General features: G+C 28.3%; 1 protein-coding gene across 2 annotated transcripts in view; it reads right to left on the bottom strand.

Moving 5' to 3' along the window:
• The window catches only part of LOC107456921 (CD9 antigen), a 72814-nt gene that overhangs the window by 4015 nt on the left and 44918 nt on the right, over positions 1–23881 (bottom strand). The window contains exons 1-6 of one of the 2 annotated variants that reach the window (XM_016074900.3): positions 8608–8903; positions 8093–8284; positions 6744–6818; positions 5523–5621; positions 4142–4348; positions 1670–1753 (exon numbers count right to left, since the gene is read on the bottom strand). In XM_016074900.3, coding sequence (XP_015930386.1) covers positions 1670–1753; positions 4142–4348; positions 5523–5621; positions 6744–6818; positions 8093–8284; positions 8608–8709 — 759 coding nt within the window. In that variant the 5' untranslated portion in view covers positions 8710–8903. Of the gene's footprint in view, positions 1–1669; positions 1754–4141; positions 4349–5522; positions 5622–6743; positions 6819–8092; positions 8285–8607; positions 8904–23881 lie in introns of those variants that run through there. The other variant, XM_016074901.5, reaches the window with a different exon arrangement.

The following is a 23881-nucleotide window of genomic DNA, read 5'->3' on the forward strand; positions in this document are numbered from 1 at the left end:
AACACTGTTTAATGAGCATTACCTTACTGCCTTTGAACTTATTTGCAAGACAAACAATGCAATCTTCAAAAAACTATATTTAAACCCATTAATTCAACATGTTCTATTTTGAAAAAAAAATTTATTTTCATTATTTTTATATTTTGTGTTTTGATAGCATAAAAAATAATTTAACTTAACTATTTCCACCGAGTCTAGTTCAAAAAAATAACCATGCGAAACCCCTTTGATAAACATAATAATATTTATCTTTCACAACCAAATCAATTCATGAAGACAAAAGAAACTTTCTTAAGTCCTTTCAATTCATAGATATGGATGAGAAAAATAAATATGAAACATTTTATCCACAGAATTTAAGGCGTATTTGATTCTATATTATTGAAATCAATAAAACTGAATACTTTAAAAAATTAAAAATAAAACGAGAGCACAGTTCAGTAACAAAAAAGTAAAAATTTACTGACTTTATTACGAGTGACAATTCAAGTTTACTAAGTACAATAACTAGTTAAGAATTATGTCAATTTTCACATGTTAGAAATCCTTGTTGATTATACTTAGTTTTCTTGCTCAAGTGCAAAAGCTAGAAGAATATTAAGTATGTCATAACTTTAGAGTAACAAATAAATACCACTTCATTCTGGTGATCAATTATGCTAACATTGAAAATTTGTTCATTAAAGGGCTCCATACTCTCAGTCTGATCTTGCATTTTGGCAAATAAAATAACTTAATAAGAAAAACATGGGTCATGGAGGTTCCACGATATCTTGACCAATGACATGATCGTGGCAATGTAGCCAGCATTGTGCACAGGCCACATTTATTTCCCAGATAAGCTGGTACCAATCAATCTGAAGCTGGATAGGCTTTAAATTGCAACTAGAGATAGAACCCCAGTTCTATAACTTTATACAATTACCCTAAATATCTGTGTTGAGATATTCAATTTTGGATTATTTCAACTCAAAATAGATGTCTTTAAACTAGAAATATCTGACTGACAGAATATGATACCAGTGCTTAATTTTTCAATAAAATTAAATACCAGTAAACAGATATGTGGCAACTCAAGCCACGAATAAGGTTAAATCCCCACAAAAGGGATTTCTACTAGGCGTCTTCCCTAACCGAGGGAGAATTCAATCAGAATGAAACTTGTACTGGCGAGATAAACATCTCGTGGAATCGGAAAAATCCGATTTGAATATATAATGCATAATCAGGAAAATTTTATGTTTATTTTGTGTTTATGTTTAGTGTTCCTATCGTTATGTTTAATAAATATATAAAAAAGGAAAATTTGGAAAATTACTACACAATCAATGGACATGCTATCACGATTGAATAACGCAACCAACAGGCTTGATAATAAGTAAATATTACAAGATACACATTTATTACATTTTTAAAATTAGCCATTGGTATTAAAGTATTAATAAAGAAAGTATTAATTTAGAAAGTATTAATATAGAAAATATCAACATAATACTATGCTGATATTTTCACAAAGAAGACAAATTGTTATAATGCTACATTAAAATACATACAAGTTTGATAGTTTAAAATGGGTGTAGAATAATTACAGTTAGCAATACCAATGTAAAATAACAAATAATGGCACATAAAATTAATCCACACGATTGGAAATTAATTCTCCTCTTACCTGAATAACTGCTATGCTGATTCCAGCCACAATTAGAGTAAAGAGATGTTTCTCAATTTTCTCAGATATTCTTGATAAACAGCCCTAAAGAATTTAAAGCCATTTATATAAACATCAAAATGGATTACAAACATTAAATTAACACACAAATAAACTATTTTAAAATAACAATGTATATAGCCGATGATCATGCTAAATTTTAGCAAGTCAATAAAACTAACTAATGTAACAAAAAGTATATTAATTTGTTCAGTATTTAAATTTTTCATTTAAAAATAATTTGTAAAACACATTAATTTTCTAAAAAGATTTATAATTGAAAAAAGAAATTAATAAAAAAATAATTTTATTAACATACATTCATTCATTAAGTAAATTTTTCATTCATAAATCAGGAGGTTATAACATAAAATTAAAAAAAAACATCATTTTACAAACAGCAATAGTTCTTTAACCACCTGATTTCTTGACAAGCAAACACGGTTTAAGCGAACAATTATAAATTTTCAATTTATTTTGATCTCTTCAGCTTAGCAAATTCCTTTCTGATTTCGATGACATATTTCAGTCCACGAGTTAATCAAAAAAACACAGTAAAGAGAGCTTTTTAAAAATTTGAAAATATTAAACTAATAAAAACACTTAATATTAATTATGTAAGGCATTTATTTTGAAGCATTTTCAGATGTTACTGGATTTAGAAGAAAATTTCTGGTATATTTTTTCAACGTATAGTTTTTTTTAGTACTTTTTTTTCTTTTTGTACATGGAAAAGGAGTTTTTTACATTCATATGGATTAAGAACATATATACTGAAAGAAATGACACATTCCTCCATTTTCATGCTGGGCAATTCCACGGAAGTGTCAACTTTTAAGTTAAATTTTTTTTTTATGAATTGCATATTTTAATTTTAAAAATATGTTCAAAAATAGCCAAAGTCTACATGTTGCCGTTTTATTTTTGATAATTTAAAATTTTTTGAATCTGGCAGCATTCTAAAGTAATCACATCGCTGACAAGTGAATTGTTCACATTTGTGCTCAAATTGTTTTCTTGAAAAATACTTATAAAATAAAAGAAATGTATCTTTCTTTTGCAATATTTTGATAAAAATATGGATATAGTACAAAATTTAAATATTTAAAACATTATCATTTTAAGTTTAATATATAAAATAAAAGTAACTTCTTTTACGTCATACCGTCACATGTCTTAATAATGCATAAATTTCCTGAGAACGAAGATAAGATGTGACATTGGCAAGTTAGATATAAAACCTCTTCAAAGACAGCCTAACTTTCAAACTGTTGAAATTTTTACTAATTCTTACATAAATATTAATTCTGTTTATCTGTTACATTCTGATTATCATTTACATATTAATAAAACATTTTTTAAATGAAGACTTTCTTCTACTAAACTTTTTGTCATTCCGTCACGGTCATTCCGTCACAGCAAATAGATGTTGATAACTGCTAGCCAACCTGAGGTTAATTTTCCAAATTCACATTTTACATTGCTTACACATTATACTAAAAGTACAAAATAGTTCAAAAAAATAATTGCTGCAAAATTCGCAGAAACTACCAGTTCTAAGCAGCATGCCAAAATCTTGGTTGCCAAAATGTCATTCCGTCACGCAAATAAAAAGTTCGTAAAATTAAAAGTAAAAAAGATAGAAAATCCTGTTTTTTTAGTTTATGAAGCGAATTATGCCAATAATAATGATATGCATGAGAAAAAGTTTTTTTTATTTGAAATTAGATACATAGAAACTTCAATTAATTGTTATTTTGCAAGTCAAAATGTCATTCCGTCACATATGGAATTGCCCTGCTTTCTACGTCGTCATCACACAAAAAAAAAATTTAAAAATAAACTGTGAAATTCACTGCAGCAACAGAAAAAAAAAGAGTGAAGATAAAAGCCATGTGTATTTGCAACGAAAACTGATGATTTGGGTGCGTCAAAATGGATAAATTAAATATACGTTTTGAAATTCACGTGTTGTAATAAATAATGTACAAAAAATAGCACTAACTGACGACCAAAATTTTATAGAAAAAAAACTATAGAATTATTGCGACGAACAGTAAATACACAGGAGCAAAGATTTGAATTTCCCGTATCATTATAATATTGGGATTTTAAAAAATCATGTGGAAATCTTTACAGTAATATTTATATTATAATACATATTTATAATAATGTTAATATTAAATATTTATAATTTTTTCATATTTATTTAACCCACATATTATGCATTTTTGATGGCAAAGTGGTGATTAAGCAGCGATTGGGGCAAATAATTATTTCAATTGATATATTTAGTCACCCTGTGTCTGATAGTACAGTTAATTTTGCCCTGATTCTCCAAGAATAGGTGTTGTCAAACAGCTGACATTATACACCATTATAATCAGCATTAATTTAACTAATTAAGGAAAAGACAAAGGTATTTCTTAATACCTCAGAGTGAAGACTACTTGAAAATACATTGAATTGAGTTATTGTGGTAGCCGCATCACAAGACAAGTTCTCACTGATACAGCAAGAATTAGGGACTTTATATCCACTATCTGTTAATGATGGCAGTAAGGAGCCAGTCTCCTTTTGCTTATTATTAAAGCTTGATTCAGACCAGTCACTTATTCCATTAGCACCACAACATTTCAGCTAAAATAATGACAAACTATTATTTACGAAACATTATTATTCAATCAATATTTCAATAAAATTACTAATACATTTGCACTGAAAACATAGGAATCATTTTTTGAAATAAAGAAAATATTTACATTATGGTATGAAAAAAGTAAAAATAAATGAAGAGAGCATAAATGGTGTCACATAAACATAGGGTTGGACTGACAAAACGAGACATGTCCCATTGAGCTTTCTCAACTGCCACCCTCCGGCTCTGTTACTTTCTGTCGAAAAAACATTTTTTAAAAAAACATTTGATATTTCGTTTTGAATCTTTGCTTTTTAGTAAAAGAATTGTATTCAAACGATTTGTAATAAAATTTTATTTTATCGTTCATCTGCTTCATTTGTTATCCTTCACAGAGGAGAAAAAAATATTTTTGTTCCAGCTGACCATAAGGGAGCAAGTAGGTCAAAAGTCACAGCATAACCATCTGTAAATTCCTAGATACTAACACCCACTTCTCTTGGTTCATACAATATACCCAGTCCTTATTTTGAAAATTGAATAATTCTAAGCAATTTTAAAATTACAAAACTTCTAAATGAAGCTAACGAATTCTACATATATTGCATCATTTTTACAATTGTAAACAATTTTAAATAGATCTTGAGTTTCAAATGTTTTCCATAACTTATATTTTAATATTAATCAATTATTTATTTTAATACACGCCCACCCTCTTCCGAAGTATCTCAATCTATCCCTACAAAAGCAAATACAAGATTGTTTTGGTACTATTATTAAGAACCTTCTTCTAAGTAAAATTGTAGAATGAAAGGGAAAAAGCACAGAGACGTAGACTAATAAGAAATTACAAATTAGTGTAATTTCTTGTTTGTCAACAAAAGGGAAAAAACAGGAATATATGGTGAACAAGAGTCCAGCCTTAACACTTAATCCTATTTTTTAGTAGAATTCTATGATTCGACACAGAAAAAAGTATGTTAGAGTACCATCAAAATCATATGTCTGTCTGTGGGATATTATTTTTGCTTTTTTAATGTTTTTCAGCTTTATTTGAACCATATATTGTCTGTATAAATTTACAAAACTGTTTATGTAGTTAGAGAAGGTTTTATAATAATTTTACGGATAACTTATGGAGAAAAAAATTTAAGAGAAACTTGTAATATAAGTTACTTTTTGTTGCATTGCATCAACAGCCAAAGTTACAGCATCTTGGACACTGTATTCATTTTTTACCATGTTGGTCACAGTCTTGGAAATAGCTGTTTGAACCTGTAATAGTGAAAAACATTAGCAACAATCAAGAACCTTAACAAATTGAATATTTAAGTAAAGTACGTTAAATAAAAATAATCCAATAACATGATTAGAGCAAGAAAAATTTTTAATATACAGTAGAGAACCCGTTATCCGGAAATCAGAAAACCGGAAAACCAAAAAACCGGAACGAAGTTCAATAAATTTTCCCGCCATTTTTTTAAAAAAAAAATTTTTTTCCTCATAAGATTTTAGAATTTTTCTTTCTTTTCTGAAAGATGTTTACCTTACCATCATTTTGGAAATAATCATTAGTGTATTACTCCATCGTTTTTTCTTCTTTTTAAGATTATTTCCAAAAAAAAAATTTTTTTAGTTGGGTTTAACAATAAAAAAAAATGGCTTTTTGTGGCGATTCAGAAAACCGGAAAAATCAGTTATCCGGAATAGCGATGGTCCCGATCGTTCCGGATAATCGGTTCCCTACTGTATGTAATAATTATACCTAATACTTTAACTGTTGATAACAAATTTTATTCAAGGTAGTTATCACACAAAATCAATCAAGGTTTTCTCTATAACACTCAATAAATAAAGAAGTAAAACATAATACAAATTTACTAAGGCAGTTCAATAGTTGAAAATTAATAAGTCGACATCGGGGATGCACAATTTGCAGTACACAAATGGTAAATGCACAACTTCCCACCTTTATATTAAAAATTACATAACTTAGAAAAGAATAATTTATAATTATTCAGCAAACAAATTTTTATTCAATAATTAAAAATTTTAGATATCCTTCCACTATAACAACTGGTGCATAAAGTCACATTTCCTACTCCATAGATGCAATGTTATTTTAATGTTCATTAAAACATCAGTCGAAAGTTTGGATCCCTTAATTTTCACTATTTCACAATAGCTTTTGAGCTATTTATTTGAATCCAAAAATTTAATGCTTGTGCAAAGATAATATGTTTTTTGCGTCTGATTCTGGTTGTTTTCTGTGTCTATCTGACATGATTAATTAAAGTATTTAAGTTTAGACTCTCAAACTACATAAGGTAGATAGAAATCTGATAAATAGAGTAAATTTTTTACAGAATGAACATAAATTAAAAAAAATTCTCATACTTCGTCTTTGTGGGAATAACCATAAACAGCACCAGCAATTTCTGCAGCAAAAATCAATATAACAAATGTTGAAAACTGTAATAAAATTTAAAACATTATTGATAGAACTAAATAAAATAAGTTATTCAAACAATGTAACAATTAATGGCATATTTAATTCAAAATTCATCCTGCTCAAACTTATATTTTCAAGCATTATTAACTCCTCAAGCATAGAGTCTCTCGGCACATTTTTACTAAAATCTTCAAGTAATCCACAACTTTCCTATTGAATAACATAGTGAAAACCTGTATTCTGGTGAAGAAAGCCACCAGTATAAAATTAGGAAAAGGCCAGGACTAACATTGAGAAGGCTATTATTCAAAGTCAAACATTTAAATTTTGCTTTACACACTATCTGCAAAATAAAACATTAATCAGCAAAGTAGGGTTGATCCTTTGCAGAGGGGATAGCTTCCTTGCTTTGGTAGCCCGATGACCAGAGAGCAAAGTTGATTATTTACGATAGAACAGGAGCACCACACATCCTCGGTCCGTACGCAGGCTGATCAAACAGTCACTCACCCTATTACTGACTGTAGAAAGTGATGCTTGACTTCAGTGTTCTATTGGGAACAGTGTCTTTATCATCAGTCCACTGAGAGACTATAGGAAAAGGATTTTCACACAATGTAATCCTAATTGATTCTTTCATAATTTGCTTGAATTTTTGAAAAAAAATTTCAGAATGTGAAACTTTATGGCTTTTTTGAGGTATATCTAAACTTGCTTTTTCTAAACTTAAGTATTTAAATTACTTATGGATGTGTAAGAAAATTTGCCGTGGCGGGTTTCTCTCATGGTATAGCATCTACTTAAGAAGTGACAACATTTCAAATGTAGTTTGTACTCAATACTTTTAAAAAACTCAGTTGTAGTTAATTACATTTTTAGTAAAGCAGTTGTAGTTGGTTACAAAAAAAAATGCAATCTTTCTGACCACTGATTTATAGCTATATTTTGAACTCATGTTTCACATGTAAATGTATGGTAAGTACATAAAAAAATATGCAATGTACTATTATGAATTATTCTTTTCGTTTTTGAATTCTTCATAATAACACAACATGTTTTATTTTTAGTTCAGTATTTATTACTTATTAGTCAATATTTACAGCTATACAGTTATATAGTGATTCATAATGACATAGTGATAAAAATAGTAATAGCTATCGAATACTTAAGTATTAGTAGCGATTTTAAGGCAGAATACGAAATATATATAATGATTAACATTTTATGAAGATTAAAAATTTAAATTATCTTATGAAAAAATTTAGATAAATAATCAATCACAACTAAAACTTACTGTGCCCAGCATGCATGAACTTTCTTGCATTGCTCCACAACAACCTAAGAAGCCAATCAAGGTCATTAACGATCCAGCAGCCATCAAAATGTAAATTGACACAAAGAATTTGTCATTGTGGTCAGTTACAAGGTATGATGCAGTGTCTACATACATCCATATTGATAGAGCAAGTAATGCCACTCCAGCCAACTAACATTAAAGAAAGAAAAAATACATCAAAATTACAATAAAAACAAAATATATTGATAATTAAGTATATAAATACATATTCAATAATTCTAAAAGTACATTTTCATTTGCAAGAGTAATATTAGGAAATGAAATAAAGACTTATATGAAATAAGACATATCGTTTTATTAAGTAGAAAATAAAAAGTACAACAAGAAAATTTATACCAAGTATCAAGAAAAAAACACCAAAAATTTAAGGTAAGAAAACGCTTTTTAGGATTATAAAATAATATCTAATTTTAATTAAAAACAAAATTAAATCTTCAGTAAAATCATCTTACGGAATGTAAAACTAAAAATACTATCACGCCAGCGAGTTGACCATTATCATACATGCGATGAAACTTGCTCAGATGCACGTAATCTGACTTTAAAAGCCCCATTTCTAAATAAAATTCATTAATTTTGGATAAATGTAATTTTAATTAAGTATTTTAGGCAATACTAGCTCCAGAAACTCCGTCATTTTAACGGTGTTTTGAAAACAAAACTGCCGTCTCTAAAATTTGTAAATAAACACAGAGTGGGGATGAGTTGTTCTCTCCTGTTTCTTCGGTCTGTTGAATTCGTTCTTCTCGTTCAATACTTCCCAGAATGCAACAGCTAAAATTTAGATGAAGGACTAATCAATCAACGGAATCGCATTATTACTACAGAACAAATTAGAGTGGGTACCAGTATGAGGGAAAAAATCTTTTCTAAGATTATCATTTTTTCACTGATTCTTTCTTTAACTGAAATCAATATTTAAATTTGAATCCGTGTACTTGTGATTTTTTAAAAAACAATAATGACACAAGCGAAAGGATGTTATAGGCCCTAAAAACACATACCGAATAAATTTTTTTCCTCGCGAAATTTAGCAATTTTAATTGGAGTTAATATTAATTATTATTCACTTCGTTTAAATATTAATTATTATTCCATTTTTATTATTCATTTCTTTCATTAATACTTGCGCTCGCTTAGAAATATTACATACACGCACGACAAATAACTTATCACAAGTTTTATGACAATTCATACATGAATTCATAATGATAGTTAAAAAATAAAACCTCTAAGTTTCAAAATACGCATGTCACCGACCTAAATGCATATTACAAGGGGAAAAAAAACATTAATAGCTGCAAATTAGTAATTTAAAAAAGAAAAATAAACTTTTTCAATACTTGAAGATATTTTAGCTTCTATTTTGAAGATATTTTTCTTAATATTTGAAGATACCTTTGCCTCATGACCTGAAATATCGTCAATTTAAGATTAAGAGTTTCATCCGACAAACAAACTGGTTTCAATTAAAGAGTCATTGCGAATAATCTCGATAATGATTCGTCAAATTGTCACAACGATTAAAAAATACACAAATTTATTTATTTGCGATGCTAAAGGAGTAAATTTTTTATTATTTCATACTTGACGAGATCTATAAAATATACATTAAGGATTAAAACTCTCTAAATATTTCTAGTACCAGAGCAAAATAGACGGATTTTTTTTTCTCTACAAATATCAATTTTTATGTTATTGAGTATTTATCTAGCAAAATGTATTGTGACTTGCCAGTGACGCTTGGGTGTCTTCCCTGAGGAAATTGAAAGTGCCAAATTAAGGAAACAACTTTTTGAATAATGCAAAAAGATATAAATGCAAGACTATCTTTCTCAATTAATCACAATGTTCATTATTTTTGTTAATTCGAAATATTTAAAATATTCAAATATTTTAAGCACTCAGGAGAATTTACTAAAAATTTAAGAATAAAATACAGAAATTATGTTGTTTTAATAGTTTTATAGCAATATTTATTAAAGTAATCTAATTTTCATTATGCCCCAATTTATCAAGAGATTTTTTTTAAAAACCATCTTACGAATTGAATGTGTGTAGTTAAATAATCATAAGGAATAAAATAATATTGTAAATGCGTATTTAACAAAATACACTAAAAAGTTCAAAGAATTAAATAATTTAGATGTAAATGTTATACCAAAGTACTTAAAATAGTTAAGTAACTATTTTTTGAAACTTTATGAGAGTTTCATGTAAAGTTTACAAATAAATTTGGAAATTTTAAGAATTTTTCATATGATGCAAGAAATCAGTAATATTTATTTATTTATTTATTTTTTTAAGAAAAAATTATTCAAGGGAAAATGTTTTCTGTTATCATTATACAATACAATACATAAATATTAGATCGTGAATTTATCATGAAAAGTGAAAAAAATCTGAAATTTATTCTATGTAAACTAAACTAGGTAAAAGGTCTATTGAAAATTCAGAGAAATAAATAAATATAGCGAATAAAATTGTGTGATTAATTATCATATATTATGACAAATACTTAATACGTGTAATAAGTAGCAATGTCCGGCGCGTAAAAATTTATAAGTACAAAATTTTATTTTTTACGCATGAACATTTTATAACATTTAAATTATCAACTTGGTTTTGGTTTCATTTGATTTAGAGTGTAAAAAAAGTACACAGAAGACAACACTGCAAATAAAAATGAAAAATTCTGTTCTGTGTATGATATAAATATACATATATATATTTAAAAAATAATAAAAAAAAACTGACTAGCAGCTATTTAAAAAAGACTAAAGTTGAAAAAAATATCCTTTTAATTCTTAAAACAAAACTTCAATGCTAAAAAAATATTTTCTGGAAAAAAAGTTATACATAAACTATTGAAAGAAATAATGTCTGTCAGAAACGCTTTTAAAACTGCAGCGCTATCCTAAAAACGCCCATAAAAAACAAAGATTATTTACAAAAGCAAAACAGAAAATTAAAAATCGATCTTAGTTTTTGAAGGAAAATTTTAAAGCTGAGAATTTTAGTTTTCTAATTATTGTATTTTCAGGTAAAAGTAAAGTTTAAAGTCGAATAGAAATCCTCTTAATTGCCGCATGATAGTAAAAACGTTTATAAAAACATAAAAAATTTTTGAAAAAGAAAATATAGATAAAAATCACACTGAAAATTGTTCTTAAATATTAAACGAAAGATTTAACCCTAAAAATTTCAATTCACATAGTCGTATTTTTTTTAAAAAAAGGGAGGAATAACGCTCATTAAATACGCTCTTTAAAAAAAGCTGCCATAATATAAACTCTGATTAAAAGAAAAAGTTAATGAAAAAATCATAAGAGAAAGAGAAAAAAAAATTTTTTAGTTCGAAAATATAACTTTAACATTGAGAATCACAGTTTTTTGTAACTAGTTTTACCTCACAAGAAAAAAGTGATAATAAAAGAATTAAGTTTATTAGAAACGCTTCATCAAAATGCTTTTCTATAGATAAAACAGAAAAACAAGCAAAAATTAAACAAATAAAAAAAAAGGGTTCTCAATTTGAAAAACATAATTTGTTGAAAAAACGACGAAATTTATTTGCCTAAATATAGTTTAATTAAAAAAAAAAAAAAAAAAAAAAAAAAAAAAAAAAAAAACCATCACGATTACAAAACACATGGTTTAATGTAAAGTAATCTATTTTCAATTCCTCAATTTTCACTTTTCCATTTGTCTTTCAGAACATATATTACAAAGTTTTATAACTTAACAAATGTTAAAACCATTTATAATAATATATAGTTAAAAAAAAATTTGAAATAATTCTTTATTAAATCCATTCAAATTTACCCCCAAAAAAACTTTGTCGAAAAATACTTGTCTGGATAATACTTTGCCAAATATTTGACCAAATATTCGATCAACTGGATATTCGTCAAAAGGGCCGAATATTTGTTACATCCCAATCTAAAATAAATTCCGAAACTCTTCTTTAAATTCAACATAGGGGAAAAAATACATGCAAACATACTGTGCAAAAAACTATCGAAACTAATTCTTAAATTCAACGAGGGAAAAATAGTAGAAACAGACAAATATCACGAAATGGCTTTCATTATTAATATCCTACATAATACTCCCACTCGCAAGTATCACTTTCGAGTATTGGCTGACAAATCAATATCCCGTAACACCACGCTATCCAAAAAAAATATCTCCCCCCACCCCTGTACGACGAGGATATGTAAACAGAATATTCCCCCCAAAAAGTAATAAAACTAACGCAATAAAAAGCATGACGATTCAAGAAGCAGGGAATAAAAACGAAATGCTATTATGAATGATTAATGGATCTTTCAATCAAGCAAAAAGTGTCATTTCTAAATAAGGCAACTAAACCTTATCTTTTCTTTTATTAGTATTTTTAGTGTAAAAGCGGACAACGAAGATATAAGCCGCAACGCTTCTCCTAGGTGAATGACCCTGTCCAATTTTCTTGACCAACAATTCCGTGTTTTGAATAATAATAGCTGTTGTTTGGGTCTGTTATGATTTTGTTTCGAATCAATGGAAACTAAAGCAATTATGAATAAGAAAATATTTACTTGCGCATTAAACATATTCAAGGTACAAAAACTATATTTACACTCAGATAATGAATTACACTATAAGTTATTTCGTTTTTTTTTTATTTTCTATTTTTTATTTATTTATTTATTTATTTTTTTAATTTATTTATTTTTTTTTTAAAAAATTCAGGAGCTTAAAACTTCCTTAATGTTCTTATACTTCCTCTATCCCTCTAAATGTATACGATAAGAAAACTGAGGGTCTATATTTTCTTAGATACAAACTAAAAGAAAAAAAATTCTCTAATTTTGCACATAGTTTGCAAACAACTTTTGTCAAATAATTTTGTAACAAAAAAATTTTTTAATTAGCCCCATTTTACTTCTTTTAAAAATAAAAAAATTCTTACTGAAAAAAAAAAGAAGAGAGTGTTTAAAGCAAACGATTTTTGGGACGATTCAACTTCGTTCGAAGCACGTTCTACATTCAGTCAGAACACTTTTGAAATCATTTTCTGATTTTAACTTAAAAGCATTTGTTGAAATAAGTAAGACACAACAAAATCATAATTGGACAGCAAATTGTTTGTCTCGTGAGTAGAAAAACGAAATTAATTTAAAAACCGATAAATTAAATTAAAAATCCAATTTTTCCATTTATCTAATTATGAATGTTTTTTAAATTCAATTCTTATTTTAACATTAGAGAGGAATAACAACCTTTAAAATTATATTTGTGCTAGAACCATAAGAAATTATTCAAATAAGAAAAATACTTTTTAATGAGAAAAAAGAACACAATATTTTAAGCAAACGTTTCTCAGCGCCACAAACACTTCACAGAAAGATCAATTTTTAGTATAAAGTGTTAACTGGTGAAATTGAGACACGTGAAGACATTAATTGAATAACAAATTATTCAAAAACAAGAAGTAATTTACCCTTAACCATACGGCCATCAAGTTCCCCAGATCTTACGCTGCATTATTTATTTTTTTACGGAGTTAAGTAAAAGACACGGTTTATGACCTGCCGATGCTGAAAACTACAAAAACTTTAATATCGCACTGTAACAGCATTAAGAACATTTGATAGTGGGAAAATATAAAATATGTGGAACGAACTTGATTAAAGATTTGATGTTTGCAAGTAACATAAGGGTCACACATCATCAAACATTTGTTAAAAAAAAAAAGGTATTTATTGTAGTATGTATAACAATTTCGAAAATATAAATAATTTAAATTAGATCCTTCATTTTTTTTTTTAAACTCAGTAGTTACGACTAGAAAAACTGTTAACAACTGCCAGGCTACTAGTTTTGATAGACATAGAATTTAAAAACTTAGGCATATGTTTGTTGCTAGAAGTATGCAGTCGAAAACGATAAAACCCACGAAAAATCTTGTTTATGATTTAAAAACATTTTAAATTGCTTAAGACATAACATCAAGTGCATATTCTTTCATGTGGAGTAAGCTGAAAAATAATAATAATCAGGTTGTACAAAGAACAATTTTCCGATGGTTTAAAAACTTAGAGATTTCAAAACGTTGCATTCTTTCAATGGTGATTGCAAAAATATTTACATTTTGACATTTCAGTAACATAAATTAAACGTTCGTGAATTCAGTTAGAAAAACGTCATATGAAATAGAAGCACAGATGTTCTGATAAAACGAGGATAAATTATACTAATTAAAGGACTCTAAATGTCTTTTTTAATTATATTCTATTACAAATATTATTATTAATATAAAATGGCAATATATTTTTTTAACCAATCCATTATCCAGTTAGGAAACACAATAATACACTTTACTTCAATGTTAATATCAAATATCGATCCTTTTTAGACCTTCAGCCTTCAGCAAGGGTAGCTCAAAGTAGGTCAAAGAAATTGAGAAAACAGACGATTTAAGTAACCCTTCAAACACATCGTAAAAAAAAAAGGAACAAAATGCATTAACGGAAAGGAAGAAATTTCTTTGCTTGTTTTTACTCGAACAATTCACTCGAATTCTTATTCTTAAGCCTCAAGTTTCCACATTGTATAGCTGACAAGTTAATAGTAGTAAAAAAATAGTATGGGTGATACATCATTCCGCATCTATTATGTTCCATTTGGAACGTGATACGAAAATAGCATAGCTTCCTGTTGAGAAATGACTGTCCTACATCATCACGTGATAAAACTAGCGAACTATTCTTTGATTATCATTTTCTTTTAGTTTTATTATTTTTACACCCTCCCAAATATTTACTGGGTTCTCAGGTTAATGTAAAAAGTAACGAATCTAATATAATTTTTACATAGCAACTATATTAACTTCTATACTTAGTCCAATTTTGAGCTACATCGTCGATGAGTTTTAAAACTGGACACAGCTAGAAATGCGTGTTAATTAAAATGAAGGCAGCTAGAAATGCGTGTTAACTAAAATGAAAGCAGCTAAAAATGCGTGTTAATTAAAATGAAGGCAGCTAGAAATGCGTGTTAACTAAAATGAAAGCAGCTAAAAATGCGTGTTAACTAAAATGAAGGCAGCTAGAAGTGCGTGTTAACTAAAATGAAGGCAGCTAAAATGCGTTTTAACTAAAATGAAGGCAGCTAGTAATGCGTGTTAACTAAAATGAAGGCAGCTCAAAATGCGTGCTTACGAAAATGGACATAACTATTTAAAAAGATGGACATGGTAATTGATTCCTGTTTTCAAACTTCTTTTATGAGTATTTTTTTCTTTTCTCAAAGAATAAACTAATGAATCTAAATAAATTCATTATAAGATATCGTCCATTTATGTAAACTACTTGGTATATTTTATAAAACTAGTTTTCTTTTTTAAGAGTTTTAAAATCATTCGTTGTTTTTACACGATTTCCACGGATAATAAAAATGTATAATAATGGCAGTAAATTACGTTGTAGGAATTTAGAATTTTAAAACTCACTTTTTCGGTTCGAATGCAATGGACATCACCTGGAAAAAAAACATCTGTCATATACCTAGCCACCGCCCTCCCCCCATAATGAATAAATACGAAAAAGTAAGCGAGCGCTTAATTCCTCTTTTAGTTGTTAAATTTAACCTGAAAACTGAAAAGGAGTATTTCTTGCTGTGTCCATGAATACGCATTTCGAGTTGTTTCTTGATTTAAAAACTCATCAATGATATGATAATGGTTTAGAAAAATATTCATATTTTTCACAAATATAGTTTTATGCAGAACAAATTACGAATCTATTGTATTTTTCGCACAGAGAGTATACATTTCTATACCATGTTCAATAATGCTTTATATTAGTGCTTTGAAAAAGCATTAATCTTTCTAAATATAGCTTTTACACAAATCGAATTATGAATCTAATATAGTTAGTTTCCACACAGAAACTACAGACTTCTATGTTGTGCCCAATATATGCTTGGGCATGATTGGGTGATGATCCTCTTCCCTATAACATACTTTATGTTGGAGATTTATAAAAATATAAAAGTATTTTTCAAAATAAGGTTTTCATATGGAACGAATAATAATACCACGCAGAATGAATAGAGGATACTGTAACGTATAAAGCTATATAAATAACAGTTCTGTTTCTTATAAAAAAAAAACTTTCATTCACAAACAACACAAACAGTAACAAATATGAAGTACCAGTAACGGGTTACATGAAAACTCAAATTCCAAAACAAAACTAATCTCTAAAAAAACCCAACAAATCTGTTGTTCTAAAAAGGTCTTCTAATTTTATCGTCTGCTTTTATTTTATTGTTTACCTCTTTATGTGTTTAGTTTATTTTATTAATGCTTTTGCTAGCCAATTATTTTTTTAATATTTTTAGACTTTACAATACCCTGAACCAGTTACCATATGAACGTAAAATTACCAAATGAATGGTTTTAAATAGAGTATATTTTGATTTCATTGACCAAAATTAAGTTGTTTTTTTTTCTTCAGAATTACCATACATTCAGTAATTTTACCAGAATTTTGTTCCTCCGTGTACAAATGTTTTATTTCCTTTATCAACAAAATAGTTAATAATTGCTGACAACGAAAACTTTTGAAGTACAGCTCGATTTCAGTACCGTATAAGAAAAATATACATTAAAATGTAAAATCAAAACAATTTTACTAGAACATTTTGTCCAAATAAATGTTGAATCGATTTAGGAAATTACGTTATCTCCGGATGCTTTGTTTCATTTCAACAACTTCGTGACTCCGGAAAAATAGTTTATCTTGTGCATTTTTACAACCAGTGATTGGGTTTCTGTCGCTAAAAATTACCTTTATGTCATTTTTTATTACTTCCTTTTCCTATTATATCTAATTTATAAATAGGTGCAAAAAACTACAAAGGAACCGCATTGATAAATAAAAAGGCTAAAAAAGTTTACAATCCTCAGTAGTACAATTCACCTATTCTTGAAATGACTTATAAAAGCGAAAAATGTTTATTAAAAAAGTTAATTCATAAGTAAGGAGAGAATAATGAAACGAGAGAAACAACAGAGTTACGAAGTAAAAAAGTACTAAAAAATACTAAAAGTACTAAATTAAGTAGTAAAAAAATTGAAGGAAATAGTACTTACAAAAGGTTCATAATTTGTTTATGAATTATTATCTAATAAAATAGATAATAAATCAAATATTAAGAAGAAAAATAATTAAATTTTACAGTTTCTTAAAGAAATTAGTCATTTCAGCCTAATTACAACTCTATTTTAAATAGAAATCACCAAATTTTGTACCAACAAATAGTAAAGAATCCTGTATTTTCTAGTCCTCACTTTCTGCTGGACAAAATATTAATACTAATTTCACCTTTAAGATAAAAGTCACCAATATTCTTTTTTCTCCTTCAACTTTGAAGGGAGGAGGGTTAAAAAGAAAGATATGATTCATTTGCAATCGAAACTCCTGCAAATTTAAAGTTAAGGAAATTAAAGAAAGAAAAAAGAAACTGAGGAGATGAAAGTAGAATCCACTGTAAACGAGCCCTCATTTTGCTGCTGTTTGCTATAAGCGTAAAAAATAATGTTAGTAAAACCAGAGCGCAGAAAAGACTATTAAAAAAGTTCATTACCACCGAATTTTTTATGTATTTCAAGTTCAATATAACGGGGTGAAACTGCATTTAGTTTACAAAAAAAAAAAAATTGGTGCTCCTAGGGCTAACTGAGCTGAAGTAAAAAGCTACCAAAAAAAGGAGACATCCACCAACCTTATTTTTAACACATAAAAAAGTTAATCAAATTTAAAAATCTGATTTTTTTGGAGAAAAAAAAATCACAATTTCTGAAAAAGTGGCTCAAAAATTAAACGAGACATTTTCTTTGAAATTTTGATCATCTTTGAATTAGGTTAAATTATTTTTCTCTAATAATTTACAACTAAAGTTTAACTTTATAGAAATTGATAGAAACTTGCTAGGCTTAGGCTTACATATGTACTATCGCACCTATCTCATATCTCAAATTAATTTCATTATTCTATTAAGAAATTAAAACATTTAATTCTCAAAATTTTTACAATTTTTAATACGCTATGTTCTTACATTGCGCTTCAAAATTCATGATCAGTTAAAACAAGCGAAATGCAAAGTAGTGTTTCATAAATAATTATGAAAAACGTTTTTTTTTCTTTATCTTTTTTTAAAGTTTTGCTGTTCAAATTTATAATTAGTAGAGAAATATAAGAGTAAGAAAGAAAAAAAAAACTTTGAACAAGCTACAACTCAGGGCTACATTGGTTGGTGGCATATCAATTTCCTATACAAATTTATCGATTCAAATTCAATTAGAAAAATAATCGTACTAAGCAAATACCAAACTACAGCATATTTTTTTAGTAAGCTAGTTTTTTTAAAATAGTAAACAAATTTTAAAAAAATAATAAACAGAAATATTTTTTTCTTAATTTAGTCAAAAAGAGCAAGTACATAATATAATTAATAATAAAACGGAAATATTTATTTTATTGTTTCATTTGTTGTTGTCTTATGCCACTGGTCAATACTAACAAGCCTATTTTAAGACAAAGGAGTGCTCTTTTTCTTGTTTTCCAGTGGCGTCAGCTCTGGCTAAGAATTCAACTTTTGCCACACACATGCAACCCGGGTTACAGGGAAGACACATTCACAACCATTTATGCGCAAATCATTATATTGACCTGAACCAGAGCACGGTCTATCTCCGATCCTATAACCCCAGAGGTATTGATCTGTCATGGGAATTTGGAGGATCTAGTGACCACCACATATTCAGCGTGCACCAGTCACCATTTTGTATAAAAGGAGTCTTCAACCGATGGGAATCGAACTCACGACCTCTTGGACATGAGCCCAACGCCCTACCAACCAGGCTATCCTGAGCTTATTGTTTCATTTATAGGTTACAACTGTAAAGAAAGTATAAGTATTCTCAAAGCAATTTTAAACATTTGTCTAGGTTAACGATATATAATGCACTGTTAGAAATTTCTTAAAAGAAATGGTTAAATAACAATTTATTTAATTGTTATTTAACTGTTATTTTACCGTAATTTTTAGAATGAAAATTCTAACAGTGTACAGCAATAAAACCCTTTTATGATTAATTATTTATGAAAAACAATTAAATGATTATTATATGAACATCAAACTTGAATTAGTCAAAATTAAATATTTAAAATAATCCATTAAAATAGCTAATTACTTTAACATATAATGATTGCAGAAACACATTTAAACAAATTACTAATTCTTCATTACTTATTCAAATCTCATACAAATCCGATTAAACTTGAAATTCTAGCATTTCGCAGCAGCTAAACCTCGTCACAAAGGACGAAACTCTGCAGTTAACGTCATTTCTAATGACAACCATTGACTAATAATTCCATGAAACAATCTTCACTCGATCGCACCGCACAATACGCAATTCCTTGCCAAACATTTCGTCGAATGACGATATAATTCAAGCATTTGTACACGTCTAAGGCGTTTCCTCCCGCCTACGTTTAAAACTTAATAAAATTTTCTACTCAGACAGACAATTGTTTGACAGAAAGAAGACCGCTCTCTTAAAAATTCATTAGTCCGGAATAGATTATAAAATTTTAAGGATATGTCTGATAAGTTCTTCACCTGGAATCCAATTAAAATTTACAAATGAATCCTATTTTCTTAAAAAACGAAAACTGCAATTACTTACTTAACATCGGTACTCAGGATGAAAAAAATCGATTCAACTTTCATGTTAAACCATAATATCGATTAAAAAAATAATGTAATTGATAACTGTTTTGGTTAACAATAATCTAGAATGAATCCCGATTTCTTTTTCCAGCTTTTCAACCTTAAATGAACAAATTTCTTTCAGCGGAGCTACGACCTTATAATTAAACTAAGAAAAGATAATTGCGAGTGCATAAAACAACAAAATACTATTTTATTTTGAAAATATTTATATAGAGAAGAAAGAAAGAGCTTGGTGAATCAAGGGATAGAGCGATCATCTTCTCAATATGGTGAACAAGGTTCGAATACCAGCGATGGCTAGTTTCCGCACCCGCATACATTTTCCGCACCCGTATTGCACCGACCACGGCATGCTGACGTAAAATATCCTCAGTGGTAGACGAATCAGGAGTTAGAGTCTCCTTGCCGTCAGACTAACCGTGAGAGATTTTTGTGTTTTTCCTCTCTATGTAACGCAAATGTGGGTTAGTTCCATCAAAAAGTCCTCCACGAAGGCAAATTTCTCCCAATACTTGATCCAGGAGTTCTCTTGTCTTCTGGATTGGGTTTAAAATTACAAGGCTGCGGAGTTGAATATTAGTAGTCGTAAACCGAAAAAATTGAATCGGCTGATCAACGACGATTAAAAAATGAAATAAAATTAGAGAAATGAATTTTTTTTTATCGTTTTATCATTAATTATCTTAAATTAGATTTTATGTCCTACACTTAAACTCGCAGTCCTGGAGTTTTATCTAATATAGTAATGGATTTGTTTTCGGTGTATAAACATAAACTGAAAACGAGAGGGAAAAAAAGAACTATGGTTTTCTTTAAAAGGAAAACTAAAAAGAACTGCTGTAAATGTTGAAAATAGTTATTATGAAAACATATTTCGTTATTGGCGAATTTAGTAATTTTATTTAGATTTGAATTGATTTAGTTAAAGCGCCATACACTTGAAGCTAATCTATAATTCTAAATTGTATATGCCATCTTGTTATAAAGAAGTATCTGGGCTTTAAAACAGACAAATAACTAAAACATTTTATAAGTCATTAAACTTTTTTAAAAATCGCCGAATTGGCGACATTTTATGTAACTAGATAAAAATTACCAAAACCAATACCTTATTTCCCTTTGTTTGAAAATTTTAATAAGCTTAGATAATACAGTATTGGAGTAAGCTTGTTAAATATTAAAAAATTAGACCACGACAGCTTTTCATTTTCTCGAAACGGCGGCTCTTCTCCCTATTAAAATTTTGCTCCAGTTACAGAAAAAGGATGGAGGGAGCGGTTAAAGAAATTAAACTTGACCTAAAGAAACTAAACTTGATCTAACAGTCATGTGTTACTGTTGCAAACTCACATCAGTTTTGAAAATAGCACAATATTCGCAAAAAAGCATTATTTCATCCCACTACAAGGCATTTGAAAAACAGCCTTAATCTATTCATTCATTTTTCATCTCCCTCATATAATTTATCCTCCATTAATTTAGGCGAATTTTTCGTCTCTATTCACCTATTATTGAGGAAACTACTTGAAGGACTAATTACTTGGGAACTACTTTATATCCCCTACTTGAAGAAAAATGCTTGTCGAATTGAGACTTTCCATAAAAATGACCGCTAGCGGGTTAAAAAGTTTAGACGAAGAGAAAATTACACCTACATATGTTTGGATTTTAACACATTATTTTACTTTTGAATACAGACATTAGTTAAATGTAGCAGGCGAAATATCAACCGTTTAATAAGAAGGGATGTTATGAATTTTGATATTGAAATAAAGAATTCACTATTCCGGTATAAAATCCATTAATTTAAAATTACTTATTACAGATGTAATATCTGTAAAATCAAGGAATTTAGTTTTTAGGGGCATTCTAATGTTTTCTTCTTCTTTTTTAATAACACCTTTTTCAAGATATTGCTGTAAAAACATAAATTTTAGCAAATTTTTCTAGAATTTTCATGTTTTGATATTTCTTTTATAAGAGGCACTAACTTCGCTCAATGCGAAATGGGATTTCAGTAATTGTAATTTTACTCTCCAAAATTTTAAAATAAGTGCGACATATCTGTGCAAAATAACTTTTTGTTATAAGACTGACATAAACAATTTCAAATTTTGTTAGCCTGCCGCAATTCTTTGTTGTAATATAACCATTTTTCGGTATCGAAATGTGACAGCTTTTATTAAGTTTTAAAAAACATTGATTCGAAAAGAAATATTTTTTATTATTTGATTTTTTGCTAAGCCGCACGATAAAAGTATCTTAACTATAAATAATGCGTCATGAAACAAAACATCTAAGTTTAATTATTACTGATATTTCATTTTATTTTATTTTTCTAACCAGAACCAGCGTTGAACAGCCGACCCAATTCTGAGTTTAAGACTGTCGCTGTTCAACTCCGTATCCTTGTAATCCTGAACCCAACCCAAAAGACAAGGTAACTCTTGGATCAAACATTGTGGCAAACCAGCCTTCATGGAGGACTTTTTGACAATACTCGCATTTGCATTACCTGCGAAGGAAAACCACAAACGGTTAGTCCAACGGCAAGGGAATTCTAACCCATAATCCGTCAAACACTGAGGATATTTTACGTCAGCACTGTGGTCGGTGAGCCGAGAACAGAATTCGCATCAATCAGACATGCTGGGATTCGAACCTGGGTCACATCATTGGGAGTGAAACGCTCTATCCCATAAGCTACTGCGGCTCGTATCACTGGTATTATAAAATTTTAATGAACTCATTGTTATAAAGCAAATATTACTGATATCAATATAAGTGATTCGGTGATATTCATTATTTACGCCACTGTTTCCTTATACAAACCATTAGAACCATATTTTCTAAATTGCAGCTGCCCCCCCCCCTTATTTTGAGGATCACAAATCCTCATTCTTTGAAAAAAAGTTTAATTTCAGAGAAAGTACGTTTTTGATACTGATATCGAATCTTAAATGATCTAGTGCACTAATTAATTAGCTTATTTAAATTTAGTCCCTCGAACCATTAAGATAGAGTTAGTACTTAAAAATCTGATCAACAGATCAAAAGTTATTCAGGATGTTCTTTTTTTGCGTACTGTACCTCTAAAATACCCAGGTTTCATCATCATTGTCATTATTAATTTTTAATCAACACTTTTTTCATATTTATTTTATTTTATGAATATTACTATCCGTAAGTAGTTAGGAGAAGGGGATTATTTCACACAAATCATAAGCCTGATGTTTGCTCTCACTTAAGAATTAACAGCAAAGCGGGAAAAAAAATGGCACAGCACAAAAATATCAAGATGGAACATTATCTTTTAGTGACATACCAAGCGAAGTGAAGTGAGCTATTATTTAACGCTTATGCCAGACACGGTTGCCGTTAAGTTGAAAACGTGACTTAAAAAGAATTTAATATATGAGAGCCATTCGTGGAAGTTTTAAAATTCTTTCTAGAAAATGCTAGAAAAACTAAAAGTGAATAGTTTTTCGATTCTTTAATCCAACAGAAATGATAACTGCAAAAATGTGACAGTTTGACGTTTTCCATGAACAAAGAAAACAATTCTGCAAAACTTCGAAAGTTTTAAATCTATTTATTACACAAATCAGACATCATATTTGGCAAGTAAATATTTTGGAGAATTTACAAAATTGTTATTGTATTCTATGCTAATATCCTTTTTTCAAATTTAAAATGGGACACGTTTTAAACGGATATGGAAAATATTGAATTTGATCTTTCGTTTGCGTAGTATTTTGCTGAAGCTTTAAATTAAATATTGTTTAAAATTCTTTTTAAGTATTTTCATAAAATACATAAACGAAAAGATGCTTAAATCAAAAAACTATAAAATTAAATCTTTTAAACTATACAATTTTTTGAAAGGTTCAGTTTTGTTCCTAATGTTACAAAGTTTTAATTACGTAAGTTTGAAAA

This window comes from Parasteatoda tepidariorum, chromosome 4 (genome assembly GCF_982258835.1).
Source record: "Parasteatoda tepidariorum strain Cologne lab strain chromosome 4, Ptep-v5.0, whole genome shotgun sequence".
In the NCBI taxonomy this organism is placed as follows: Eukaryota; Metazoa; Arthropoda; class Arachnida; order Araneae; family Theridiidae; genus Parasteatoda; species Parasteatoda tepidariorum.